Source organism: Xenopus laevis, chromosome 9_10L (assembly GCF_017654675.1).
Source record: "Xenopus laevis strain J_2021 chromosome 9_10L, Xenopus_laevis_v10.1, whole genome shotgun sequence".
In the NCBI taxonomy this organism is placed as follows: domain Eukaryota; kingdom Metazoa; phylum Chordata; class Amphibia; order Anura; family Pipidae; genus Xenopus; species Xenopus laevis.
This window is the reverse complement of record NC_054387.1, coordinates 127,907,867-127,934,300: the sequence shown is the minus strand read 5'-3', so window position 1 is coordinate 127,934,300 and position 26,434 is coordinate 127,907,867. Positions and strand designations below refer to the sequence as shown.

Here is a 26,434-nt window from a genome sequence, read left to right as displayed (position 1 = left end):
CTTAACAATATGATGAAAGTCTAACACTTAAACCACTAGGCTACAAACACCATACCTGAAGTAAAGAGAATAAAATACATCTTTATCTACACTATGCTTAAAGTTGTAGCAAAAAAAAAAAAAACTTTATTCGGGAACAGTCCAAATATCAGTCTCACAGCCCAATATCACATCAAAATCAAACGCTGGGACACACCTATTACCCATCTGACCATGAAGATTTCTGCCTCCCCATGGCTCCACAAATTCTTGTGTGAATGATCATACACAAGCATACAAGTGATCAGCACCTATCTGTGACTGCAGCTACAGGCATTATATCAGCATGCAGACGGCACTGGACAACTAATAGACAGCAAGGAATGGAATGAAGGCAAGACAGTCCAAGTTTTACATAAGGGCAAATAAAATGGTTGCATGTTCTGAGCGTAAGACCCAATAGTTCTTCACAGGTACTTCTACAATTGCATGTAGTCGTTCACAATGCAATGTAAGAGTTTACCCCCTTCTGTAGATGTTAGCAGGAGGCCCCTCCAGTGCCCCATTGAAGCAGCCTTGTATTAAAATTAAGCCAATTCCTTAATCAATATGACATCTCAGCTGTCTGTTAGTTTACTCAGTAGCCAGAAAAATGTTCTTGTTAAATTTGCTGACGATTTCTCTCTCATTAATGCATGTATAATGCTACCTAATGCTTTAGCTAGCGCTTGGCGGCCTCTAGTGGCCACAGCTGGTATTGCATGTTGGTAACTGCAATAAACGCGACGAGGCAACTTGACATATCGCACTTGCTGCTGCTTATCTTGTGTTACAGCGCATTAAACGCACAAAAGAGAGTGGCTCCATCTGTATTATATATTATACACATCTGAAGCCTCTTTAATTTGCCTCAGATTGGGAAAAAATCTTTCCTGACTCTATAATTGCAATCGGACCAGTCCATGGATCATGTCCTGCTTTGTTTGGATATAATAGGAAAATATAAGAAAGATCAATTAGATAAGAAAGCAATGTTGGATTTTCCAACATTGGGCCAAATTCAATTCAGATTGCAAAATTATCTCATGATTTATCATGTGAAAACTGATGGACAAGATTCAATTTGACGAGAAAAAACTTTTCTCCTTATTTGCTTCCAGTTTTTTCCCATAGACTTCAGTTGAGTTTTCAAGTGATAAACCATGAGATAAGTTTTTCTGAACCTGAATTCACCTCAAAAATCCATGCCTGCCGAATTTATGCACCTATCACTACTTTTCACATGATAATCCTATTTCTCACTGAATTTAATCTGGCCCAATTGTTTGTGATTGCATCCTATTGGGACATGTTGATTTTCTGCAAAATCTTTTACTGTGTTTTACTTAATTACAATATATTGTGCTGTCATGAGATATAGTGCATCATTAGCCTGCGATCATATTAAAGAACTGTATGTGGTATGGGATTAAGGAAGGCAGTTTTAATGATGACCTTGTTGTCCTTCGGGGATTCCAATCCATTCCATGTTGACATTGCAGGTTTTTATAAATAGAATGGAGGTTGTTAAGTGTTTTGGGAATGCATTATGAACTGAAACCTGCAGTTACTTAGCTGGATAATGAACATGAACCATTCAGTAAGGAGAACAAAATCAAACTTATTCTTAAACCTTGTTAAATACAAAAGATTGGACCAACTATATTCAGATACACTGAAGCAATGTGCTGAGTGTAATTTTAGGATAATATTTTCACAGCAGTAATTTAGACAACAAAGCAGTGTTGTTTGGAATAGTCATGGAATCTAGAAATGTTACATCCGTTGAGTTCTACATCCTTCTTGGATTTTCTCACGTCCCTTATTATCGACTACCACTGATCTCCATCTTCACTCTCCTGTATATATTTACATTAATTGGAAACAGCCTTATCATTCTACTCATTATTGGTGATTATCAGCTCCACACTCCAATGTATTTCCTTTTGGCTAATTTCTCTGTTTTGGACTTGGTGTCCCCATCCATTTCAGTACCTAAAATGATCGATGACCTGATCTCTATGGAAGGCATTATTTCATTCAATGGCTGCATAACCCAGATGACTTTCTTTATTGCTATTACTATAACAGAATGTTATTTTCTCTCTGTTATGGCCTTTGACCGGTATGTTGCAATTTGTCTCCCACTCCATTACAAAAACATAATGAGCTTTAAGATATGTTTTATTTTGATATGGTTGGCATGGCTATTAGGATGCTTTCACTCTATCATACATACCATTTTGACTATTAGTCTAGACTTCTGTGGCCCTAATCACATCAACCACTTCTACTGTGACATTCTTTCTCTCTTACAGCTTGCATGTTCCCCTATCAATCTTAATGTAACTTTGGTGTGTGTGTCTGCCTTTTTTAATGGAATATGTAATTGTATCATTATTCTCAGCTCTTACCTTGGCATTGTGTCTGCAGTATTGAAAATAAACTCTAAAGATGGCAGGATGAAAGCATTTTGTACATGTGCTTCACATCTCCTCGTAGTTTCTTTGTATTATGGCACACTCATCATTGCATATTTTCGTCCTATCAATAGCTACACATATTCCAAGGACAGAACCATTTCTGTAATCTACACCACAGTTACCCCAATGTTAAATCCGATCATATATAGTCTGCGGAATAAAAGTGTAAAGAATGCATTCCAGAAACTATGGAAAAGAGCAATCTACCAAACAAAGATTTAAGCTATGCAGAGTTTATAGTTTATTGCTTGGGCGTTGAAGTACCAGTGTATCAGTCCAGTAGATTCTATGTTTAAAGAATGGACTTTTCAGATATTGAAATGGCGAAACCCACCACTAATTATTCTTAAATCAGCCCCAAGGATTGGGTTTATTTTCCGGAAGTGACTGTGCCTTTGAGTAAAGCTATTTTAGCCATATTTAACCTTATTTAATTCATGTTGACAACTTGATCATTTCTACATCTGATTCTGTTCCTGCTAAATGAGATTTTAAAATATTAAAGTTTTATACAATTAACCATCAACCATGGCATCATTTAAAGGTTTCAGCAAGAACAAAGGGAATAAAGATAATCAATAGTATAATAACACTGTATGAAGTTGTCGTAGCTATAGTAAAATAGGTTTTATTATTTAATATACAGGTATGGGACCTGTTATTTTCTATATAACATACCTTTAGTCTACTAGAAATCATTTAAGCATTAAAATAAACCCTGGCTGGTTTTGCCTCCAAAAAGGATTAAGTATCTTTGGATACAAGGTACTATTTTATTAATACAGAGAACAAGAAAATAATTTTCAAAAATTTGGATTATTTGGATGAAATGCTAAGCTTTCAAGGTAACGGGTTTCGGGATAACGGATCCCATACCTGTAATTATATATTTTAATATATTATATTATAGGCACATAGAAGAGTAAAAAAAAGAAAAAAAACAAAGGATAAAATGACACAGGAATAGGGTAACCTTTGGTGATACCAAATATGTCATTATTTCAACATATCTAATTTATTTAAATACATTCCTACATAAATACATACAAACATTATTCTTGTCTTGCATCAAAAGAATACCCTAATATTATAGACATATTTTAATTCAAGCATCTCACAGCCCATGTTTTACATGTTTTTTTAAAGGTATTGGATTTGCAATGTAACAGTAGCTTAGTAATAAAGGCTGAGTGTGATGCAAACAACGGGTTATTATAATAAAATGTCAAATATTACATAGTAACATAGTAACATAGTAACATAGTAAGTAAGGTTGAAAAAAGACACATGTCCATCGAGTTCAACCTTTTTTTTTTTTTTTTTTTTATAACTACCTATCTGCCAGTTGATCCAGAGGAAGGCAAAAACCCATCTGAAGCCTCTCCAATTTGCCTTAGAGGGGGAAAAATTCCTTCCTGACTCCAAAATGACAATCGGACTAGTCCCTGGATCAACTTGGACTATGATCTAATTCCCATAACCCTGTATTCCCTTACTTGCTAAAAAGCCATCCAACCCCTTCTTAAAGCTATCTAATGTATCAGCCTGTACCACTGATTCAGGGAGACAATTCCACATCTTCACAGCTCTCACTGTAAAAAACCCCTTCCCAATATTTAGCTGGAACCTCTTTTCTTCTAATCGGAATGGGTGACCTCGTGTCAGCTGGAAAGACCTACTGGTAAATAAAGCATTAGAGAGATTATTATATGATCCCCTTATATATTTATACATAGTCATCATATCACCCCTTAAGCGCCTCTTCTCCAGCATGAACATCTTCAATTTGGCCAGTCTTTCCTCATAGCTAAGATTTTCCATACCTTTTACCAGCTTAGTTGCCCTTCTCTGTACCCTCTCTAATTCAATAATGTCCTGTTTGAGTGATGGAGACCAAAACTGTACAGCATATTCTAGATGGGGCCTTACAAGTACTCTATACAGTGGAAGAATGACCCCCTCCTCCCGTGACTCTATGCCCCTTTTAATACAGCTCAAGACCTTATTTGCCCTTGATGCTGCTGACTGGCATTGCTTGCTACAGCCAAGTTTATCATCTACAAGGACTCCAAGGTCCTTTTCCATAACGGATTTGCCTAGTGCAGTCCCATTAAGGGTATAAGTGGCTTGGATATTTTTACATCCCAGGTGCATGACTTTACATTTATCAACATTGAATCTCATTTGCCACTTAGCTGCCCAGATTGCCAGTTTGTCAAGATCCTGTTGCAAGTGCCACATCCTGGATGGAATTAATTGGGCTGGATAGTTTTGTGTCATCTGCAAACACTGATACATTACTTACAACACCCTCCCCTAAGTCATTAATGAACAAGTTAAATAAAAGTGGACCCACTACTGAGCCCTGGGGGACCCCACTAAGAACCTTACTCCAAGTAGAGAATGTCCCATTAACAACCACCCTCTGTACCCGATCCTATAGCCAGTTTCACCTCCACTGCAATTAACTCTTCATTTCTTTTCTTAGCCTTCCGGAACATTTATTACAGTGTTTATATTCATTAAATGCAGCTTCTGTCCCTACAGATTTGTAGTTTTTAAATGCCTTTCTCTTCTTTCCCATTAACTTCTTTACTTCTGTATTAAGCCACACAGGATGATTCTTAGAGCTTCTATGTTTAGTCCTTAAGGGAATAAATTGAGAACAGTAATGATTTAATATCATTTTAAAGGACAACCATTTCTGTTCTGTGTTTTTAGCTGAAAACCTAATGCCCCAATCAATGCTCTGTAGGGCAGCCCTCAAGGCACTAAAATTAGCTTTTGCAAAATTCATGGTTTTTGTTGCCCCAGTATATTTTTGTTTTTTGCACCAGACATTAAATGATATAACATTATGGTCACTATTACCCAGGGGTTCAATGACTTGCACATTTGCTATAAGTTCTGCGTCATTTGAGATCACTAAATCAAGAATAGCATTTTTTCTGGTAGGCTCCTCAACAACCTGTGCTAAAAAACTGTTGTGCAATAAGTTTATAAACTTGTTCCCATTAACTGATCTAGCAGTACCGTTGCTCCAGTCAATATCTGGGTAATTAAAATCCCCCATTATCATTACTTTACCTAAACTAGCAGCCTTTACTATTTGCATTAGGAGCTTTGTCTCTTCCTCCTCACTTACATTAGGGGGTCTATAGCAACGCCTACAATTAATTTGCTGGATTCTTTACAATTGGTGAAGAACTCCACCCATACGACTTCTGCCCCCTCATTTTCTAACAAAACCTCCTCCTTTATATGAGCTTTTAAATCCTGTCTAACATACAGACATACCCCTCCTCCTTTTCTATTGCCTCTGTCCCTCCGAAACAAAGTATAGCCACTGATATTTACTGCCCAGTCATGCGACTCATTCAGCCATGTTTCGGCCACACCAATCACATCATATTTTCCTTCCATCACCAGCAGCTCCAGCTCTCCCATTTTACCAGTCAGACTTCTTGCATTTGTAAACATACATTTAATACTGGCACCATATTGAACATATGACATGTGGTCCTCCCTATCCTTAACAGTATCCCCAGCCAAATCTCCTCCCCCATTTTCCCTTTCTTTGCCCACTATCTCATCTAACCTGTCTACGACTGAATCTTTTACTGAACCCTCCCCCCCCACACACCTAGTTTAAAATCTCCTCCAACCCTCTAGCCATCTTCTCTCCCAAAACAGCTGCCCCATCATCATTGAGGTGCAGCCCATCCCTAGCAAAGAGCCTGTAGCAGACTGAAAAATCAGCCCAGTTCTCCAAAAACCCAAAACCCTCCTCCCTACACCAATCTTTCAGCCACGCATTAATCTCCCTACGCTCCCGCTGTCTCCTTAGTAGGGATGTAGCGAACGTCGGAAAAAAAGTTCGCGAACATATTCGCGAACTTGCGCAAAAATGCGAGCGGTTCGCGAACGGTTCGCGAACCCCATAGACTTCAATGGGAAGGCGAACTTTAACATCTAAAAAAGACATTTCTGGCCAGAAAAATGATTTTAAAGTTGTTTAAAGGGTGCAACGACCTGGACAGTGGCATGCCAGAGGGGGATCAAGGGCAAAAATGTATCTGAAAAATCTGCCTGTGTGTGCTTGGAAGAGATAGTGTAGGGGGAGAGCTGTTAGTGATTTCAGGGACAGATGATAGTAAGTTTGCTGGCTAGTAATCTGCTTGATACTGCTCTGTATTGGAGGGACAGAAGTCTGCAGGGATTTGAGGGACATTTTAGCTTAGGTAGCTTTGCTGGCTAGTAATCTACTGTTCTCTTTAAACAACTGCCATACGTTGACCTTGTAGGCATTGTTTGCCCAGTTTTTTTGGACGCAGCCACTGAAGCACAGTTGCCCAGAAAAAATATGCCATATAAATGCTGAAAATAGTAATTTTTCGCCATACGTTGACCTTGTAGACATTGTTTGCCCAGTTTTTTTGGTTGCAGCCACTGAAGCACAGTTGCCAGAAAAAATATGCCATATAAATGCTGAAAATAGTCATTTTTTGCCATACGTTGACCTTGTAGGCATTGTTTGCCCAGTTTTTTTGGTCGCAGCCACTGAAGCACAGTTGCCAGAAAAAATATGCCATATAAATGCTGAAAATAGTCATTTTTTGCCATATACGTTGAGTCAACGTATGGCAAAAAATGACTATTTTCAGCATTTATATGGCATATTTTTTCTGGCCTCTGTGCTTCAGTGGCTGCGGCCAAAAAAACTGGGCAAAAAATGCCTACAGGGCAAATAATGCCTAAAGGTCAACTTATACACTACTACAGCGATGGATACGGATTACGTAAAATATATTATGGCTGCTTGAAAAAAAGTCACTCCGGTGTTTTTTCTGGAAACGGTAATATTATGGATATTTAGACAGAATGTGAACAAGGTCACACAGCTAGATGGCAGTTGGTTGAATAACACACTGGGCAAAAAATGCCTACAGGGCAAATAATGCCTAAAAGGTCAACTTATACACTACTACAGCGGTAGTAAAATAAAAAAAAGTAAAATAAAAAAAAAATGAATATTAAAAAAAAAAAAATTAAAGTTGGTGCTGCTGAACTACTAGGAGCAGCAGATTAGCACACCAGTCCCACTCCCCAACACTGCTAGACTAATAGCACTGGGCTCTTATAGTAGTAGTAGTAGTAGTAGTAAAACAACAAAAAAATAAATAAAAGCAGTCCTTACAAGGACTACTGTTATTGCAGCAGTCAGCAGATGAGATCAGAAGCAGGACAGCTGCCCACTGCAGCTACATACAGAGCACTGCAGTAGAAGGTAGATTACTAGCCAGCAAAGCTACTAAGCTTAAATGTCCCTCAAACCCCTGCAGACTTCTGTCCCTCCAATAACAGAGCAGTATCAAAACGATTACTAGCCAGCAAACTTTCAACTGTCCCTGAAATCACTAACAGGCAGCAGCTCTCTCCCTACACTATCTCTTCAGCACACACAGGCAGAGTGAAAAAACGCTGCAGGGCTTCGGTTTTTATAGGGAAGGGGAGTGGTCCAGGGGAGAGCTTCCTGATTGGCTGCCATGTACCTGCTGGTCTGGGGTGAGAGGGCAAAAAAAAGCGCCAACAATGGCGAACCCAAAATGGCGTCGCGCGACGTTCGCGAACTTCCGGCGAGCGCGAACACCCGATGTTCGCGCGAACAAGTTCGCCGGCGAACAGTTCGCGACATCTCTACTCCTTAGCGTTGCTCGTGGCTCAGGTAATATCTCTGAGAAAATTACCTTGGAAGTCCTCGCCCTCAGCTTTGAGCCTAGTTTTTTAAAATCATTTTTGAGGACTTCACCACTACTTAAATGCAAAAGACAAGGTTCAAAACGATATATACAGTACTATATATACAAGATATGGGTTGAACTTTCAAAGAATACATACATTTTACTTTTACAAGATTTTCAAAACATGCAACAAGAGTCTATGTTTAATGATGTTACAATCTATGCTGGCTTCTAGATCTAATAATAATAAGTATGGCAGAGGTCCAGTGACCCAATTGAAGATGTTATAGCCTTCCTGACATTCCAGGTTTTTTTGGAGAAAAAACTGGATTCGAGTTTAGTTTAATTTAAATCAAGTTTTTGGGTCTGCAATATTCGTTTGAGTTTTAGATTAGTTTTTTCTTAAATAAGATAATATTCAAATTAAAATTTCAAGGTCATCCGAGTTTGAGTTAGTTCGAATTAAAAAAATAAATATTGATTTTCTCAACATAAAAATGGGTATTAAATTGAAAAAGCAGAAAAAGATATGATCCTTGCTAAGAATTCAAAATGATGTAACTATAACACAACATTAAACATTTTTAAATGACTATACCAAAATGTGTCAAACGTGTGTTTGTGTACTGTGTCTTCACAGAGAGCAAGGGTTCCACAAGTGGAGGGTCGGCTCCAGCAAACAATGTCAAGATTTTCCGGATAATGGATCTTTCCATATTATGGATCTTCATACCTTAGGGGGCAGATTTATCAAGGGTCGAAGTTAAAAATACTTCAAAATTCGACCATCAAATTCAAATACTTTGAATTTGAATATCGAATTCAAACTTTCTTTCATCGAATTTGGGTATTCTGCGGTCGAAGTAAAATCGAACGATTAAATCCTTTGAATGGAACGATTCAAATGATTTTATAGTGCGATCGAACAATTTTTACTTTGACTTCAAAAATGCTGTAGAAGGTCCCCATAGGCTAACATAGCACTTCGGCAGGTTTAATTTGGCGAAGTATTGAAGTCAAAGTTTTGTTAAAGAGACAGTACTTCGATTATCGAATAGTCAAACGATTTTTACTTTGAATCGAAGTCATAGTATCCTATTCGATGGTCGAAGTATCCAAATTTTTTTTACTTCGAAAATTCCCTCAAATTCACTTTGACCCTTGATAGTTCTGCACTTAAAGGTGGGCATAGACGCAAAGATCCGCTCGTTTGGCAACCTGGCCAAACGAGCGGATCTTTCCCCGATATGCCATTAACAAGCATGGCTATATCGGGGGTAATCTGGTTGTTTGGCCGTATGGCCGAACGAGCCGATTACGATATGCCATGGGCTCCGGCGTGATCGGTAGGGTCGAAATCAAACCTGACCGATTGATCAAACAACCGATCTCCGCCAGACGAAAGATGTCAGCACACGCCACACACGATCCGAAAATCGTACGAATCCTCGATTCGTATGATAGGATCTGTGTGTCTAAGTCTACAAATTTTTTAAAAAAAATTAAATAAACCCAATGGGCTGTTTTTTCTTCCAGAAATAATTAATTATATCTTAGTTTGGATCAAGTACAAGCTACTGTTTTATTATTAATGAGAAAAAGGAAATCATTTTAAAAAATGTTGGTTATTTAGCTAAAATGAAGTCTATGGGAGACTCCGTAAACCGTTGCTTTCTGGATAACAAATTCCATACCTGTAATGTAAAAAGTCTCATATATATATACTCTCTGCTCATATCTGAAAGTTCTGCTCCCAGGCTCACAAGGAATTCATTAAACTAAAGATCACTTTTAGTTAAATTAAGTTAACATTAGCAGTGTATTTGTTTGTCATAAAATAGTTTCTAAATGTGCTATCATTTTCTCATTTAGTAATGATAATTAATAAAATGATTTGCTGAAAGTTTAGCACAAGGTGTTCTGTTGTTTTGGTTACTTGGTGGTTTTTTAACCATAATAATAAAATTAAGTTAAATAAAATGGTGACTAAAAATAAAAAATATGTTTTTTAAAATTGCATTCTTCAATCAAATCTCATATTTAGTGATGAACGAATCTGTTTGCCTTACATAGATTTGCAGTGAAATTTTTTTTTTTGTGAAAAAACTGTGCTGACTAAAAAAACTACCATTCACTTCAAAGCATTTGGAGTGAGAAAAACCACCCATTGACAATGCTTTTGGAGTGAGAGAAAACCCATTGACTTTTTGCAATTTGAGTGAGAAAAAAATTTGCCAATAAACTCAAATACATTTTGCTACAAAAAAGTTGCTGCAACAAAAAAAGCCGCACATAGGCACAAATATGTTTTTCTACAAAAAAGTTGCCCATAGATTTAAATGCTTTTCACAAATTTTTTGCCATTTCACATATTTCAACAGTTCCACAAAGTTTTACCCCCAAAAAAACCCTACCAGAAAAAACAGAGGTTTAGTAAATAACCCACTATAAGTGTTTACAATAAGTAATAATTAGTAAAAGCATAGTCCCCAGCAAGTCTTAAAGGTCACTGTCAGCCTGTCCCATGTTCTACTTTCTACTTGCTCGTATCTGGAAAAAAGAATTAGCAGTAAGTGCCTTTGTGTTGACTCATTAGGCCGATTGCTTTTTCTAGCACAATCAGGATGGATGGATGTGGCTACAAGGGGCTGGACTTTAAACAGTATAAATAGTGACCTATGAACTAACATGTTTAACACAGAAAAAAGAAACACCATAAACTTTCAGGTGGTGGTAAGAAACTATGAATCATATGAATAATTCGAATTTTTGAATAATTTGAATGTTTTTGAAATTACAGTTTAACCAGTTCAAGTGCTAAAAAGTGAAGGTATAATAATAATTCCTTAACATTTAGGGGGTTATTTATTAAAGTCCAAATGGAAAAAACTTAAGTTTTTTTTACTATAAAATCCAGATTTTTAGTGGAAGAAAAAAAAAACTTTTTGGGATTTATTAAAGCCTGCAAAAATGCTGCAAAAATGCTGCAAAAAGTTCAAATCTAAATATCCTGCATCTCAGACCTGTTGAGGTTGTATATAAGTCAATGGGAAAGGTCCCTATCCAATTTGGAAGTTTCTGTGGTCTGCGTGGGAATTACCTTTGAAAATCCGACTATTTCAGAATTTTCTAAAAATTGTCAAAAAAAAAGTTGTACAATTTGGAAAAAAACTCAGAAAAAATGCACAATCTAGGTTTTCCCATTGTGGATTCTAGTTTGGTTGGACTTTTTTATTATAAAAATATTATAATTAATATTATAAATACCCACCATCATTTCTATCCATGTCTCTCTGCATATTGTTGTTTGTTTCCCTTTATTCTACTAGGTACTGTTTTATTATTACAAAGAAATAGGAAATCATTCTTTCACATTTGGATTATTTGGATGAAATAGAGTCTATGAGAGATGGCCATTTCTTAATTCGGAGCTTTTTGGATAACGGGTTTCCGGATAACGGATCCCGTACCTGTACTAAGCACAATTTTAGTGAATATTTTGCTAATGGTATTCTTATGGATCACAAAAGAATACATTTCTTACCTAATTCTTTATGAAGCAAGCTGGTTCCTAGCATTGTTTATCATTTGTATTAACGTAAGCTATATTAAATATTAAATATTTGAAACCACAACAATTAGATTTTTTTTTCTTGCTTCTTAGAATTAAAATATAATTTGCAAATATAATATCAGCAGAACGTACAATAATGATCTCCGTTTACACTGTGGCTCTCCTGCTCATTATGACCCTTCATCCATTAATGTCGGGTAAGTCACACATAAGAGAAATAACAGTAATGATATATAAATTGAAAGAAAAATGCTTAGACATTTGCTAATTACACACAGCAACTGGGAGCTTGGAGCTAAGTTTGCTGTGGGAAATAGTCCTCCCTACTTCCTTGGTGTGTCTATGGAGCACTTACTAAGCTCGAGCGAAGGATTCGAAGTAAAAAAACTTTGAATTTCAAAGTTTTTTTTTGGGTACTTCGACCATCGAATAGGCTACTACGACCTTTGACTACGACTTCGATTTGAACTAAAAATCGTTCGACTATTCGACCATTCGATAGTCGAAGTACTGTCTCTTTTAAAAAAACTTTGACCACCTACTTCGCCACTTTAAACCTACCGAGCATCAATGTTAGCCTATGGGGACCTTCCCCATAAGTTTTCTAAGCTTTTTCTGATCGAAGGAGAATCCTTCGATCGATGGATTAAAATCCTTCGAATTGTTCGATCGAAGTATTTGCGGTAAATCCTTCGCTTTCGATATTCGAAGTCGAAGGATTGTACTTTGAGGGTTGAATATCGAGGGTTAATTAACCCTCGATATATCGACCCTTAGTAAATGTGCCCCTCTGTGTTAATTTGATATGTTTGGGAAAAACTATGAATTTCCTAATGGAACAGTGCGTTTCTCACCCACATGCACAGCAGGGTTCACTTAGCACAGGCTGAAATAGATAAATAGGGCAATGTAATGTTGTTCTTCAGCTACCATATGTACCCATTTATAAAATGAAATTAATATTTCAACATATTGAAGTTTGCTTTGTAATATAAATTTAAATATTTTTTACGTGTACTGTAGAAATAGTGATTGTAACTACAATATCCCCCAAAAATGCCCTACATATCTTGCTATCAGCCCCAGTCTCTAAATTCATGTACACTGGTACTCCCCAAACACAGTCTCTTTCCAAAGACATTTACCCATACTGATACTATAGATAAGTCTACTATACTGTACCTGCTATCCTATAGCCTTTGTCCCTTCCCAGAGACTATTATCCCACTGTTACTATAGGCACCATCTCTCCCTACTATACCTGCTATCCCACAGTCACACTCCCTTCCCAGAGACTATTATCCCACTGTTACTATAGGCACCATCTCTCCTTACTATACCTGCTATCCCACAGTCACACTCCCTTCCCAGAGACTATTATCCACTGTTACTATAGACACCATCTCTCCCTACTATACCTGCTATCCCACAGTCACACTCCCTTCCCAGAGACTATTATCCACTGTTACTATAGGCACCATCTCTCCCTACTATACCTGCTATCCCACAGTCACACTCCCTTCCCAGAGACTGTTATCCACTGTTACTATAGACACCATCTCTCCCTACTATACCTGCTATCCCACAGTCATACTCTCTTCCTAGAGACTATTATCCCACTGTTACTATAGACACCATCTCTCCCTACTATACCTGCTATCCCACAGTCACACTCCTTTCCCAGAGACTATTAGCCACTGTTACTATAGACACCATCTCTCCCTACTATACCTGCTATCCCACAGTCATACTCTCTTCCTAGAGACTATTATCCTACTGTTACTACAGGCACCATCTCTCCCTACTATACCTGCTATCCCACAGTCACACTCCCTTCCCAGAGACTATTATCCCACTGTTACTATAGACACCATCTCTCCCTACTATACCTGCTATCCCACAGTCATACTCTCTTCCTAGAGACTATTATCCCACTGTTACTCTAGACATCATCTCTCCCTACTATACCTGCTATCCCACAGTCACACTCCCTTCCCAGAGACTATTATCCACTGTTACTATAGGCACCATCTCTCCCTACTATACCTGCTATCCCACAGTCACACTCCCTTCCCAGAGACTATTATCCTACTGTTACTACAGGCACCATCTCTCCCTACTATACCTGCTATCCCACAGTCACACTCCCTTCCCAGAGACTGTTATCCCACTGTTACTATAGACACCATCTCTCCCTACTATACCTGCTATCCCATAGTCACACTCCGTTCACAGAGACTATTATCCACTGTTACTATAGGCACCATCTCTCCCTACTATACCTGCTATCCCACAGTCACACTCCCTTCCCAGAGACTATTATCCTGTTACTACAGGCACCATCTCTCCCTACTATACCTGCTATTTTCTTCACTGCTCCTATTGGCAGCTTTTCAAGGTACTAATAAGTGCAAACATGTTTATAGTGTTCATTCCTTGTAGTTGTAATAGTCTTAAGGTGGCCATACATGGATAGATCCGCTCGTTTGGCGATGTCGCCAAACGAGCGGATCTCCCTCCGATATGCCCACCTTGAGGTGGGCAATATCGGGCAGATCCGATCGTGGGCCCTAGGGCCTAACGATCGGATCCTAGTATTCGGTAAAAGGGCGGTCGGATCGCGGGACTGCATCAACGAACAGATGCGGCCGCGATCCAACGGGATTTTCTGTCCCATCCGATCGAGATCGGGGAAGCCCGTCGGGGGCCCCCATACACGGGCCAATAAGCTGCCGACACAGTCTGTCGACAGCTTTTATCGGCCCGTGTATGGCCACCTTTAGTCTGCTATACCTGTTGCCTCACAGCCAAAGTTCCTTAACAAGCTTATTACCCTTGCACCCTGCTATAGACACCACCTTATAGTACCAACTAGTATGAGAGAAGCTGCCTTGTTTTGATTTGTGGAAAAATCCAAGAAACTTGTGAAAAATTTGTGGAAAAATCCAAGAAACTTGTTTTTTCTTGGGCCTAATGCATTGAAGTTAATAGATATTTTTTCTTGTGCCAAATGTATTGGAGTCACTGCCTATTTTTTTCCTAGAGAAGCAAAACACAACTTTCTAGCACAGATTTGTGAAAATTGCCACAACTCATGCAAACGCAAATTCTGAATAAAGTAGAAACTAGACTGAGATTTAACCGACTTCTCTTATGAGACATAAAAAAATAAAAATGTAATATAATGTTTTGATTAAATAAGTAACATTCTATTGTAAATATAATCAAGTAAAATTCTGTACTGCTTATCAATAATCAATTTGATCTTCACCATCCAGCAGTCTGTTTCTCTTTATTCACTCTTGATTCAGGAGTCCAAGTCAAATTTTTTTTGACATTTGTTTGTTTTATTACTGTCCTCAGATAAGGAAGAACATTCCTAATCTTGATCTGTCTTGACTTCAGTCAAGTCTATTCAACATTTGGGAAGTTTTTTAAAAATTAGCCTTGTATTATGTAGCATAAAACAAAGGCAAGCAATGCTATTTTGAAGCTGCAGAAACAAATACATCTACTACAAGATACGTTGGGCTAATCAATTGGAGACTGTACAATATTTTCTACAGTCCACATAAATTTTTTCTTTTCTCTTGTCTTGCAGAAGAATCAACTGAATCAGATTGTTGTGGTGAACCGGATGCAGATGATTTTACAAAAGATATTTGTTATAATAAGAAATGCCAAGCATTAACATCAGAAAAGTTTCTTTGTAGAGTACGTCGGGCAAATGGCAAAATTGTTTTATTTTTTTCCATTGATGTTCCCCAACCATTTGAAGTAGTAGACTACAACATTACTGATAATTTATGGTATTATGGATAATAACTACTAACAAAAGTATAAAATTTACAAATCATGAAAGGATCATTTTATTAGGTGCAGAGTAAGTGCAGCAGAGATCCATCTTTCGGCTCTTCGGATTTCTTTGGGCCCTTTTTCTTCCCTTCGGCAATTCAATTTCTGTCACTTTTATCGCATGCACAGTTGCTATGAAATTAAAGACTGCTCCAAATGAGCATGCACCAATAAGGTGCTCACTTCCCCAAAAATTCCGAAGAGCCCAAGACAACGAGCACCATTACAGTACAGTGCAGAGACATCATCTTCCCATATGTGTTTACACATGGGCTAGGATCACTGGATGAAAAATGCTAATAAAGCTGTGATTAACCTTCTACAAGTCAGCCTCTGAGTCATTCATTGGGCATTCATGGGGGGCAATTTGGTGATTACTAGTCGTAGGTGGAACAGATAAAGTAGAATTATGTTCTTTGATTTATAATGTCTAAATATACCCTCTTCTGTCATACTTGCATTAAGGTTTGGTGCCACCTGTCTAGGATGTTTTTGCAATTGATGACGGAACCTACCGTCATTTGGATCTTAGTACCTTAAGTCTGCTAAAAAATCATGTAGACATTAAGGGGGTTAAAATCCGATTTTATCTCATTAATTAAATCAAAAAAGCCATGACCAAACTTCCATACCTGATTTTTTATTATTAAAAAAAGGGGTAAAAACACGATAAAATCGAACGAAAATCCAAATCGTACAAATTTTTCTGGATTTTTTTCTGAATCACTCAATTTTTTCTGGCATTTCATGAAAATGTCGGATTTTTGCACAAAATTTTCAGCTTTTGGTGCTAATTCCAGCGCAGACCACAAACTTCCAAATAGGACAGGGATTTCTGCCATTGACTTATACACTACCTCGGCAGGTATGTGATGGCAGATTTTCTGATTCAGGCTTTTTGTAGCATCAGGCTTTAATAAATCTTAAAAAATTCGAGTTTAAAAAAAATCCAGAAAAATTCAAGTTTTGCTCTAAAAAGCTGATAAGATAAATTCAGAGTTTAGTAAAAAACCACTACATAAATCCAGTAGGCTGGTTTTGCCTACAGTAAGGATTAATTATATCTTAGTTTGGATTAAGTACAAGCTACTGTTTTATTATTACAGAGAAAAAAGTCATAATTTTTAAGAATTTTGATTATTCTGATAAAATTTAGTATATGGAACACATTCTTCCTGTAATTCTGAGCTTTCTGGATAAAGGGTTTCCAAATAAAAGATCCCATACCTGTATATGCTATGTGTTTTTACTGTGCATTTGTACATATGACAGAAGTCATATGTACAATTCGCCATCTAAAACCTGCCGAATTGCTGTTTTAGCCTATGGGGACCTCGTAGAACCTATTTGGAGTCAATTGGTGGACTTTGAAAAATCAAAGTTCTTTTGGAAAAACTTTGAATCAAATTTGATCGAATGCGCTGTTACTTCGATTCATAAAATTTGATTTTGATCAAAAAAGGACATATTCGATCGAAAACTGACCTATTCAGCAGAAAAAAAAAACTTTTTAAAATAAATTTCAGTTGGTCTTTTTTATTTGGAGTCAGTTGGTGGACTTTGAAAATCTAAGGTTTTTTTTGGAAAAACTTTGAATCGAATTTGATCTAATGCGCTATTTATTCAATTCGTACGATTCTAATTCAGCTGAATACGGACCTATTCAATCGAAAACTGACCTATTCGACCAAAAAAAAAACCTTCGACTTTATTTCAGTTGGTGTTTTCGAATTTCAAAGTTTTTTCAATTCGAAATTCGACCCTTGATAAATTTGTCCCTTGGTGTTTAAAAGTTAACAACCACTTTAAATACTAAAGATAAAAAGGTTGTGTTTATCTTTCCTGTTGAGAAAAGAAGGGCAAATTGCCCTGTCTGAGTGAATAAATCCTATTTTTAACTTGACTTTCAATATGGGATGGGGGTTATATGTTTCCATATGGACCTGGGATTCCAGTATGTGTTTTATGGCACTGATCTTGCAGGATCACTATGCAGTTATTGCACATCTATGTGCTGGGGCACACAGTCTAAGGAACAATTTTAGATTACAAAATGCAAATTTATAAGGCATAGTTTTTTTGTAGAAGCAAGGAGATTTGCAGGGACAAATGTATGTTTACAATTCATCTAATTATGATCATCACTCATTCATAAAGTCCTATATGTACATGGAATGCCTCTGAAAAGGTCAATATATAATTCAAAATGGCATGCCTTGATGTGCCCAAGCTCTGAAAATAGCTGTCCTCATGTGTCAAGTGCACTGTATGGAGGTTGAGGAACATACTATAGGCCAGTTACACTGAGAGTTGGTAAAATGCCTTTCTTTCTCTTCTATAGACCTTTAAAAGCCCAGATTGAAGGTTAGTAAGGGTTTAGGCAAACAGTTATTTGCTGCATATTCTTGGAAATATGGTTGAATTACTGAAAGCAATGCTTGCTGGTTTCTAGCCTTGGGTGAGTTAAATTCATCCAAACCCCATGTATATAAGTTGAGAATTGGGATCTCTGTTAGCACCCCAGTGAGACCCTGAAATGTGCCAAGAATAAGTTGCAAACATTTAAAAATTGCAAAAAAGGATGCAAGACTACAGATTTATATATATATATATATATATATATATATATATATTTTTTTTTATTGCTATTATTATTATTACAGATAATAATACTACATATTTTTTACCAACAATGTAGGTTTATTTGCCAGAATTCCAGCTTCTCAACAACAGAGAACATTCCACAACTTCATATTTTGTACTGTAAAGAAGCCCTTTCCTCATTTGAAGATGAATCCTCCTTCTAGTCTGAATGGATGACCCTGTTTTATTTGGAAGGATCACAGATTATATTATATGATTCCCTTATATATCATCTTTATAGGAAAGCCAACCTTTCCATATAACCAACCATCCATTCCATTTATGGCATAGTTGTCCTTCTTTGGCCTCTGCTCCCATAGACACAAAAGGAATCCTCTTTCTAGACTCCTCTTCTCCCTCCAGAAAATTCCACACAAATCTCAGCCAACTCATATACACTTTTCAAACCACTGAAACACATAGAAGAGACTTGTCACTGTAAACAATCTTATTTTTGAAGGATGTTTTATTTGTAATCTCAAATAAATCCAAAAACTTACAGGGATCCTTTGTGCAATTTTTATTAAAACAGTCGGCTATGTTATCCTCAAATGTTTTCTTCTTATCCAAATTTTGTTTACATTCTATTGTTAAAATCCGGTTTCATAAACATCTATTAAATGAAATAATAATAGGAATTCAACAGTTCATGGAATGCAACTCTGGTGTTCATTCATTCCATATTTTTATATCTAATAGTGATGTCCTGTGTTTACTTCTGCCTCTGTTACAAATAATTTATTTTTCACAAGCTATGCCTCCAAATTACAGTTACCCTGCAAACATATGAATATACTGCTAGCAAAAGTAATTGCAAACGGTTGCTATAGTTAACATTGGTATTTTGATTACGACTCTACCAACTATGTACTGTATGTGCAAAATGCTCTTAGTATGCCCATATAACTGTCAGCTAGAGGATGATCACTGCCAGCTAATTTCAGCATGCTCAATTCACTGATTATTTATTGGGGTGAGCATCAAACTTAAATGCAAATGTGGTCACTGCAACTGGACATTTAGGAGGTTATTTATTAAAGTCTGAATGGAAAAACTTGTAAAATTAAAGTTTTTTCACTAGAAAACTCAAATTTTTAAAGTGACTTATTATACCCTGATTTGTGATTTATTATACCCGATGCTGAAAAAAGGCAGAGTTTGAAAATCCTCCATCTCAGACCCGTCAAGGTCCTTTATAAGTCAATGGGAGAGGCACCTGTCTCAAATTGAAGTTATTGGGTTCTTCAGGGGGTTTCGCCAGAAAATCTGATTTTGCGGGGAGAAAAGCCCAAAAAATGTATGCGATTTGTGAAAAAGTCAAGCACTTCAGGTTTTCGCTCACTTTTATCGAGTTTTTCTGCTATCCGATTAAATTGAGTTTTTTTTTAAATTAATAAATAAGCTGAAATCAGTCATGGGAGTTTGGTTGTGATTTTTTTTTTTTAATAAAAGATTTTAGTTAACAACCCCCTTAACACAGAACAAAGTTCCCTTTGAGTTTTACCACACAAGGACTTATATGGAAAAATCTGTATGGATAGATGAAACATTGGGTAGTTTTTTGGGGAGCTTTTAATGCCCACTTACATTACTTTCTTATGGCTGTATGTACATGTCCATGTACTTGTTTATGCATGTGTTAGTGGGTATAAAAGAAGTGGATATTTGTACCCACATGGAAAAGACTGATATTATTATGTACCTGTTGCCTTTCACACCAATCTGAGTTCTGCCTAACACTCTCCCTGTCTGGCTAAGAAGCTGTGCCATGTTTGGAAGTAATAGACAAAATGGGAGCCATTGTTCTCTACGAAGTACAGTTGTGGTGGAAAGGAGCTTCTCTAACAAAGTAGGTGTCAACATTGGTATCCCAATCCCTGAACAATCCCCAAGGTCACAGTCGCGGCTCAGTCTTCCGTCTATAACAGCCACCGTGGACCAGGACCATGGAGAGAGTTCTGGACAGGCAATGAGCTGTACATTTGTACAGGAACAGAGAACATGAAGCATAGTCTGAGTCACAGGCAATGTCAGAACACCAACAGGTAGAGCAGTATAGTATCAGGAGACGGGAGTGCTGTCGGGGTCACAAGCCGGATCAGAATACCAATAGTACAGCTAGAGACAGGATCTGTGAGAATGGTCGAAAGTACAGGCAGAGGACAGGCATCAAACAAGCTTTGGTCAGGGTGTGTCAGGAACACAAGAATCGCACCAAGGTACTACTAAATAGACCTTTACATTGGGCAGGGGAAAATAGCCCAAGGACCCTTTAAACATTTTAAACTTCATGCCAAAAATGCGATGACATCACACGCATGGCGCATAAACCCAAAAGTTTGCGAGTGCGTGCATCCTAGGAAAAGAAGAGGAAGAAGTCGCAAGGTTAGAGTTGTGGCCATCCCCACAGATGGAGTGGTGGGCATCCCCGCCGCCCTGAAGGGCTTCTCACAGTAGGACAATGTACATGCTATTGCAGAGTTTAAAAATAGTGATAGGCGAATTCGCAGAAAAATTTGCAAAATGGCAAAAAAATCGCAAAACTGCGCCGGTGTCTCGTTTTTGATGCCAGCGTCCGTTTTTTCGACGCCGGCGTCCGTTTTTGAATTTTTGCGGGCGTTTCTTGAATTTATTCGCTAGCGGTGAATCGCGCAAATTCGCCGCAAATTTGCGCCTGGCGAATAAATTCACCCATCACTATTTAAAAATGCCTTAACCACAATGTAATGATGGGCAAATTTGTCCCTTTTCGGTTCGCCGAAAAACTCTTGAATTTCCCATGAAATTCACAAAATGCAAATTTTGATGCCTGCATCAATTTGCGTGCATCAATTTACACCGGTGACAATTTAACGCGCATTAAAGTCAATGGGTGTGCATTTAATTGTCATTGGCATCAGAATTTTCACAGCAAATTCACTAATTTATTTGCCGACGGGAAAACGCGCAAAATTTTTCACAAATTTACGCCTGCCAAATAAATTCACCCATCACTACCACAATGTAATTTTGCCTTCCTATCGACTCCAACTTTGAATTTTGAAAGAAAGTCTTTCTGAAGTTTTGCAAATTTTTGTGCAGATCAAGTTTTACTCATTTCACAAGTTTCTGTTCGACAACTTGTTGTATTTTTGCTCATAAAATAAAATATATTTTTTTCTGATATGCTTCTTCTTATAATGACTTTGTAAAATTTTTTTCCTTTTTAAAATTTTTTTCCTCTTTGGTACCGTATTTCTTGCTACAGAAGTGACATTTGTATGACATAAAAAATTGTTTTCCAAGGCAAATGCTAAAAGAGTACAACATTTTAAAAATTGTGTGGCAGTAAACACAAAGAAAATGGGAAATTCTGCACGCATTTATTTATTTGTTACTACGTGGTATTTTGTAAATAGTCATACCTTGACATTCTATGAGCACTATTGTAATTTATAAAACAACATATATTGATTGTTAAAATGTTTTCTTCCAAAAGGTGCAATTATCCATTCTGCAAACTGGAGTCTTAAACAATCTGATGTCATTACTAATGTTACACCCCTCTGGCTGTATGCATTGCATCATATTATGTTCAGCTCTACTATAATCTGTGGAAAGTAGGAAACAGTGCAAAGTCAATGGTTAAACATCACTACACAAATACATATAAACATATGCTCAACTATTCCTAAAGAAGTGCAAAAAGAATGTATCTTCTGATGTCTAATAATGCTTGCACTTACTATTATTGTAATTCGAATAGCTTCTCAATAGTGACGGGTGAATCTGACCATCTCGCTTCGCTTAAGATTCACAAAACTGCAAAAATTTACCGAAATGCATTGAGGTTTATGGTCCACAAATTTTTTTTTTTGATGCATGACGAATTGCGCGACAACGTTTTTTCACCCACTACAGTCCATGGCTGTTATTTTGCAAAACTTGGCGAAAAATTTTACTCATCGCTACTTCTCAATAATAAACACAAAAAGAAATCTAAAATGGGTTGATTTATTAAGCTGCAACTTTTTCGGATCAGACTTTTTGATGCCAAAAATCTGAAACAGTTACAGGGAAAAAAGTTTGACTTTTTGGGATATTTTATGCTATAAAACTGAGACTATTCCAAATACGAATATATTCCAGCTAAAACTTGTAGACGTCAATGACAGCTGTCCCTTTTACAACTGGATTTGTGGTTTTAGATGTTTTCAGGTGTTTTTGATGCTTTTGTGTGACAATACAAAAAAGTTTAGGATTTTCCTAACTTTTATGCAACTTGTCCTGTTCAGGCTTTTCATACATTTTAAAACATTCGTGGTTTTAGAGAAAGTGAGTATAGTTGTGGTTTCAACAACCTTTAAAATTACAAAAATTTTTGTATGATGTAGTCAGTAGAATTGCCATTGTCCTTCATTTTGAAAAAATTCTGGTTGATTTCATATTTTGTTCTTAAGCTACCATATTTAGCATTTAAGCTACTGCATGATGTCTAAGGCTACAAACTAGTGGTTTCAAAACAGGTTTGGTTCATTGATTCATTTATTAAACCTCAATTTTTTCTGGAAGGAAATTTTTAAGAGAACTCAAATTTGTCATGGAATTTTTTTTTTTTTGAGATTTATTATACCCCAAAGCTGCTAAAAATCAGAAAAATACTCCATCTCAAACCTGTTGAGGTCATGTAGAAGTCAATGGCAGATGTCCCTGAAAATGTTTCTTGACATTGTGATCTGCACTGGATAATTGATAAAGTCTGGGTTTTTGTATGATAATCTGATAAAGTCGAGTTTTTGCAGTGACAATTTCGTGAAATTGAGTTTTCAGAGAGTTAACCATACGATACAAATTGATGCTGAATTTTGTCAAATCGATTTTTTCGCTCCAAATATTTCGAGAAAAAATTATTGATACTTGAGTTCAATTCGTGGAAGGGAGTTTGGTCGACTTTGATTTAAGAAAAAAATGAGATTAAAATTTTTATTAAATGTCCCTTAATGTATTTAGGTATGGAATCCCTTATCGGGAAACCTGATAGCCTGAAAGCTTTGAATTGCAGATAGGCCATTGATTTAGTTTATATTCCCTTCTTCATTGTAATAATAAAACAATAGGTTGTACTTGATGGAAACAAAGCTGAAGAAAACCATATTGGTGGCAAATCAATCCTAATGGGTTTATGTAATGCTTAAATGGTTTTAGTAGACAAGTTAAGGTGGAAAAAAAACCTTAACCCATACATTGGAAAACCTCGGGTATCAAGCATTCTGTATATCCAATTTCTATTAAAGTGGTCTGTATTCTCTTTAGTATTAGGAAGAGGCACTAGAATACTACAACACACAATTTTGTATATATACAGAGAAAACTTTGTTTCGAATAGATGACACACAGCATACAATGCTAAAACATGGCACTGTATTCATTTATATAGAAAAATGATCTAACCATGGCCAGAACTAGAGCTAAGCAGACGAGGCACATTCCTAGATTGCAACAGAATGGGTACAGAGATACTGTACAATGTTATATTCATAATCAATATGAAGTATTGTTCCTAAAATATTGGATATTCCAACAGCAGTGCATGATCATTAAATGAATTAAATGGAATGAAGCAGGGTTTTTAGTGCCTGATCCCTGCTGAGTGGAGTGGGGGCAGCATAAGGGGTTGTTGTGATCAGCATGACCCTGATTGAGGGTCACAATCAGTAAGGGTTGCTGGTTTATTCAAGTCACTTGATTAAATGCTTTTAAACAGCTCAGAGATGCTGTAACGACCATGTCATCAGGAACCTTGTTTGGTTACTGTACCATGCAGACCTTGTTTACCGATGCCCTTTTGGGAACCCGTGCTTTCTGCTATGGAAACCAACAAGGAAGTGCGTAACAAAACCATAAGCGTGGTACCGGCAGGGTTGAAGAAAAGCCATTGTCGAAGTCAGGCGAAAGGTTCAAGGCAGGTGGCAGAAATCATAGTCAAAAGTCATGCAAATGTCAAAAACCACGAATCCAATATCACAAACAACGCTTCGGTAGGATCAGTAAAACTGTAACCAGCTTGAGCAACTTCCAAAATGGAGACTGGGCCTTTAAGGAGTTTCTTGGTGCCAAAAAAACGTATTCTGCACCAGCTGATGATGTCATAATGCTGAGCATCATGACGCAGGCGTCAAGACGCTCTGTGCTGAACGCCAGTGGCAGAGGGACCTTGAAGGTGGAAGTGCGCTCCTGTGCACAGAGATTCTAGGAGAGACGGCCGGGATTGTGTTTGAGAGCTCCTTTTGGTGGATAGTGGATAAATAAATCATTAGTGATGGGTGAATAAATTCGCCTAGCGTGAATTCGAGGGGAATTTCCACTTTTTTCCACCATCGAATAAATTCACGAAACTCCAGAGAAAATTCGCCAACGTCAAAAAATTTGGGACGCGCATCTGAAAAGCCCCTCGTGTCCAAATTGCCAAGCGGCAACACTATTCGGACATCCATTGCCTGCATCAAAATTGACGCAATCAACTTTTCGGCCGTGCATCCGAAATTGACATGGGCGGCAATTTTCGAGTATCACAAATTTTTCGCGAGAGAAATTCGCCCATCACTATTAATCATAGCTGGGGCATAGTGTTCTCAATTATCATATGTTCTTCTTTTATGTAAATGCACTAAAATATGACTATATATGTGTATACTATGATACTTACAGGACTTTGTTGTGCAGTTTTTGTGATAACAGCAGGCTATGTCCTCCTGAAACATGTCCATCGTCGAGGGTAACCTTTTATTACCTTCTATTGTTAATATCCCAGTATCATATTTATCTATGAAAGAAAGCAAGAAAACAATCAGGCCTTCACATTTCAATGGGAATACAATCTGAAATTGTATATACAGGAAACATTGGGAAAAAGAGTACTGATGGGCAAATTTGTGTCGTTTTGCCTTGGGCGAAAACATTTCGACTTTCCCGAGAAATTTGCAAAACAGCAAAAAATTTGCGAAACGGTGCCTGGCGAATAAATTCGCCCATCATTAAAGAAGAGAGCACATAGTTCAGCAACTTTGCTTATTATAGAAAGAAGAGGAAAATCATACACTTTGCTTGTCACTTACAAAAGGTATTAGAGTAGTGAGTCCTGAACAAAGAACAACTCATACCAGATATGTAATTTTATAGGAATCTGGCAGGCTTGAGATTGCTTAGTCTGTAGAAGACTTCCCTTACTACAGGTGTTGTTGATACAGTACTAGAGGATAACACAACAAACCAGCCATGCAAGAGAGAAGGTTCCAATATTGACTCCAACAACAAACAAGCAATCTAGTGGTACTACAAGGGATAGTTGTATGGTGACTACACAGAGCTGCAATAGAGGTGGCAATGCTGAGATTGTAAACACGTAGCCATAATGATACATTCCATGGTAGGGTTTTAATTTTTAAGGTATGTCAAGCACTTCACTGGAAGATTTGCAACACCCTTGCAACGATAACAACTCATGACTATAAGATTTAGACATGGGTTACATATATTCTGGATCATTTAGGGGTGTATAGATTTTTTATTATGTTTTGTATTGTTATTATGTAAAACTATGGGGACGATTTACTAACAATCACATTTCTATTTTTTCCAGGAATCTCATCAAATTTGTGTTTCGTTTGAGATTCATTAAAGGAACAGTAACATCAAAAAATAAAAGTTTTTGAAAGTAATGAAAATATAATGTACTGTTTCACTGCACTGGTACAACAGGGTTGTTTGCTTCAAAAAGATGACTATCATTTATATAAACAAGCTGCTGTGTAGCCATGGGGGCAACCATTCAAAGCTGAAAAAGAGAAAAGGCAAGGTTACACAATAGATAACAGATAAGCTCTGTAGTATACAATGGGATACTATATAGTGTATCTGTTATCTACTGTGTGTCCTGTGCTTGATTGACTGCCTTCAAGGCTACACAGCAGCTTGTCTATATAAACTATAGTAGTACTTATCTGTTATCTACTGTGTGTCCTGTGCTTGAATGGCTGCCCCCATGGCTACACAGCAGCTTGTTTATATAAACTATAGTAGTACTTATCTGTTATCTACTGTGTATCCTGTGCTTTAATGGCTGCCCCCTGGCTACACAGCAG

General features: G+C 37.2%; 1 protein-coding gene across 1 annotated transcript; it reads left to right on the top strand.

Moving 5' to 3' along the window:
* The first annotated feature begins 1,778 nt into the window (after positions 1-1,778).
* On the top strand, positions 1,779-2,723 carry LOC108701971 (olfactory receptor 1019). The gene has a single exon (XM_018236982.2). The coding sequence runs from the start codon at positions 1,779-1,781 to the stop codon at positions 2,721-2,723; it is 945 nt and encodes a 314-aa protein (XP_018092471.1).
* The last annotated feature ends 23,711 nt before the right edge of the window (positions 2,724-26,434 follow it).

Bases quoted from the DNA above. Each gene is read 5' to 3' on its own strand.
- LOC108701971 (XM_018236982.2), top strand. From the start codon at position 1,779: ATGGAATCTAGAAATGTTACATCCGTTGAGTTCTACATCCTTCTTGGA.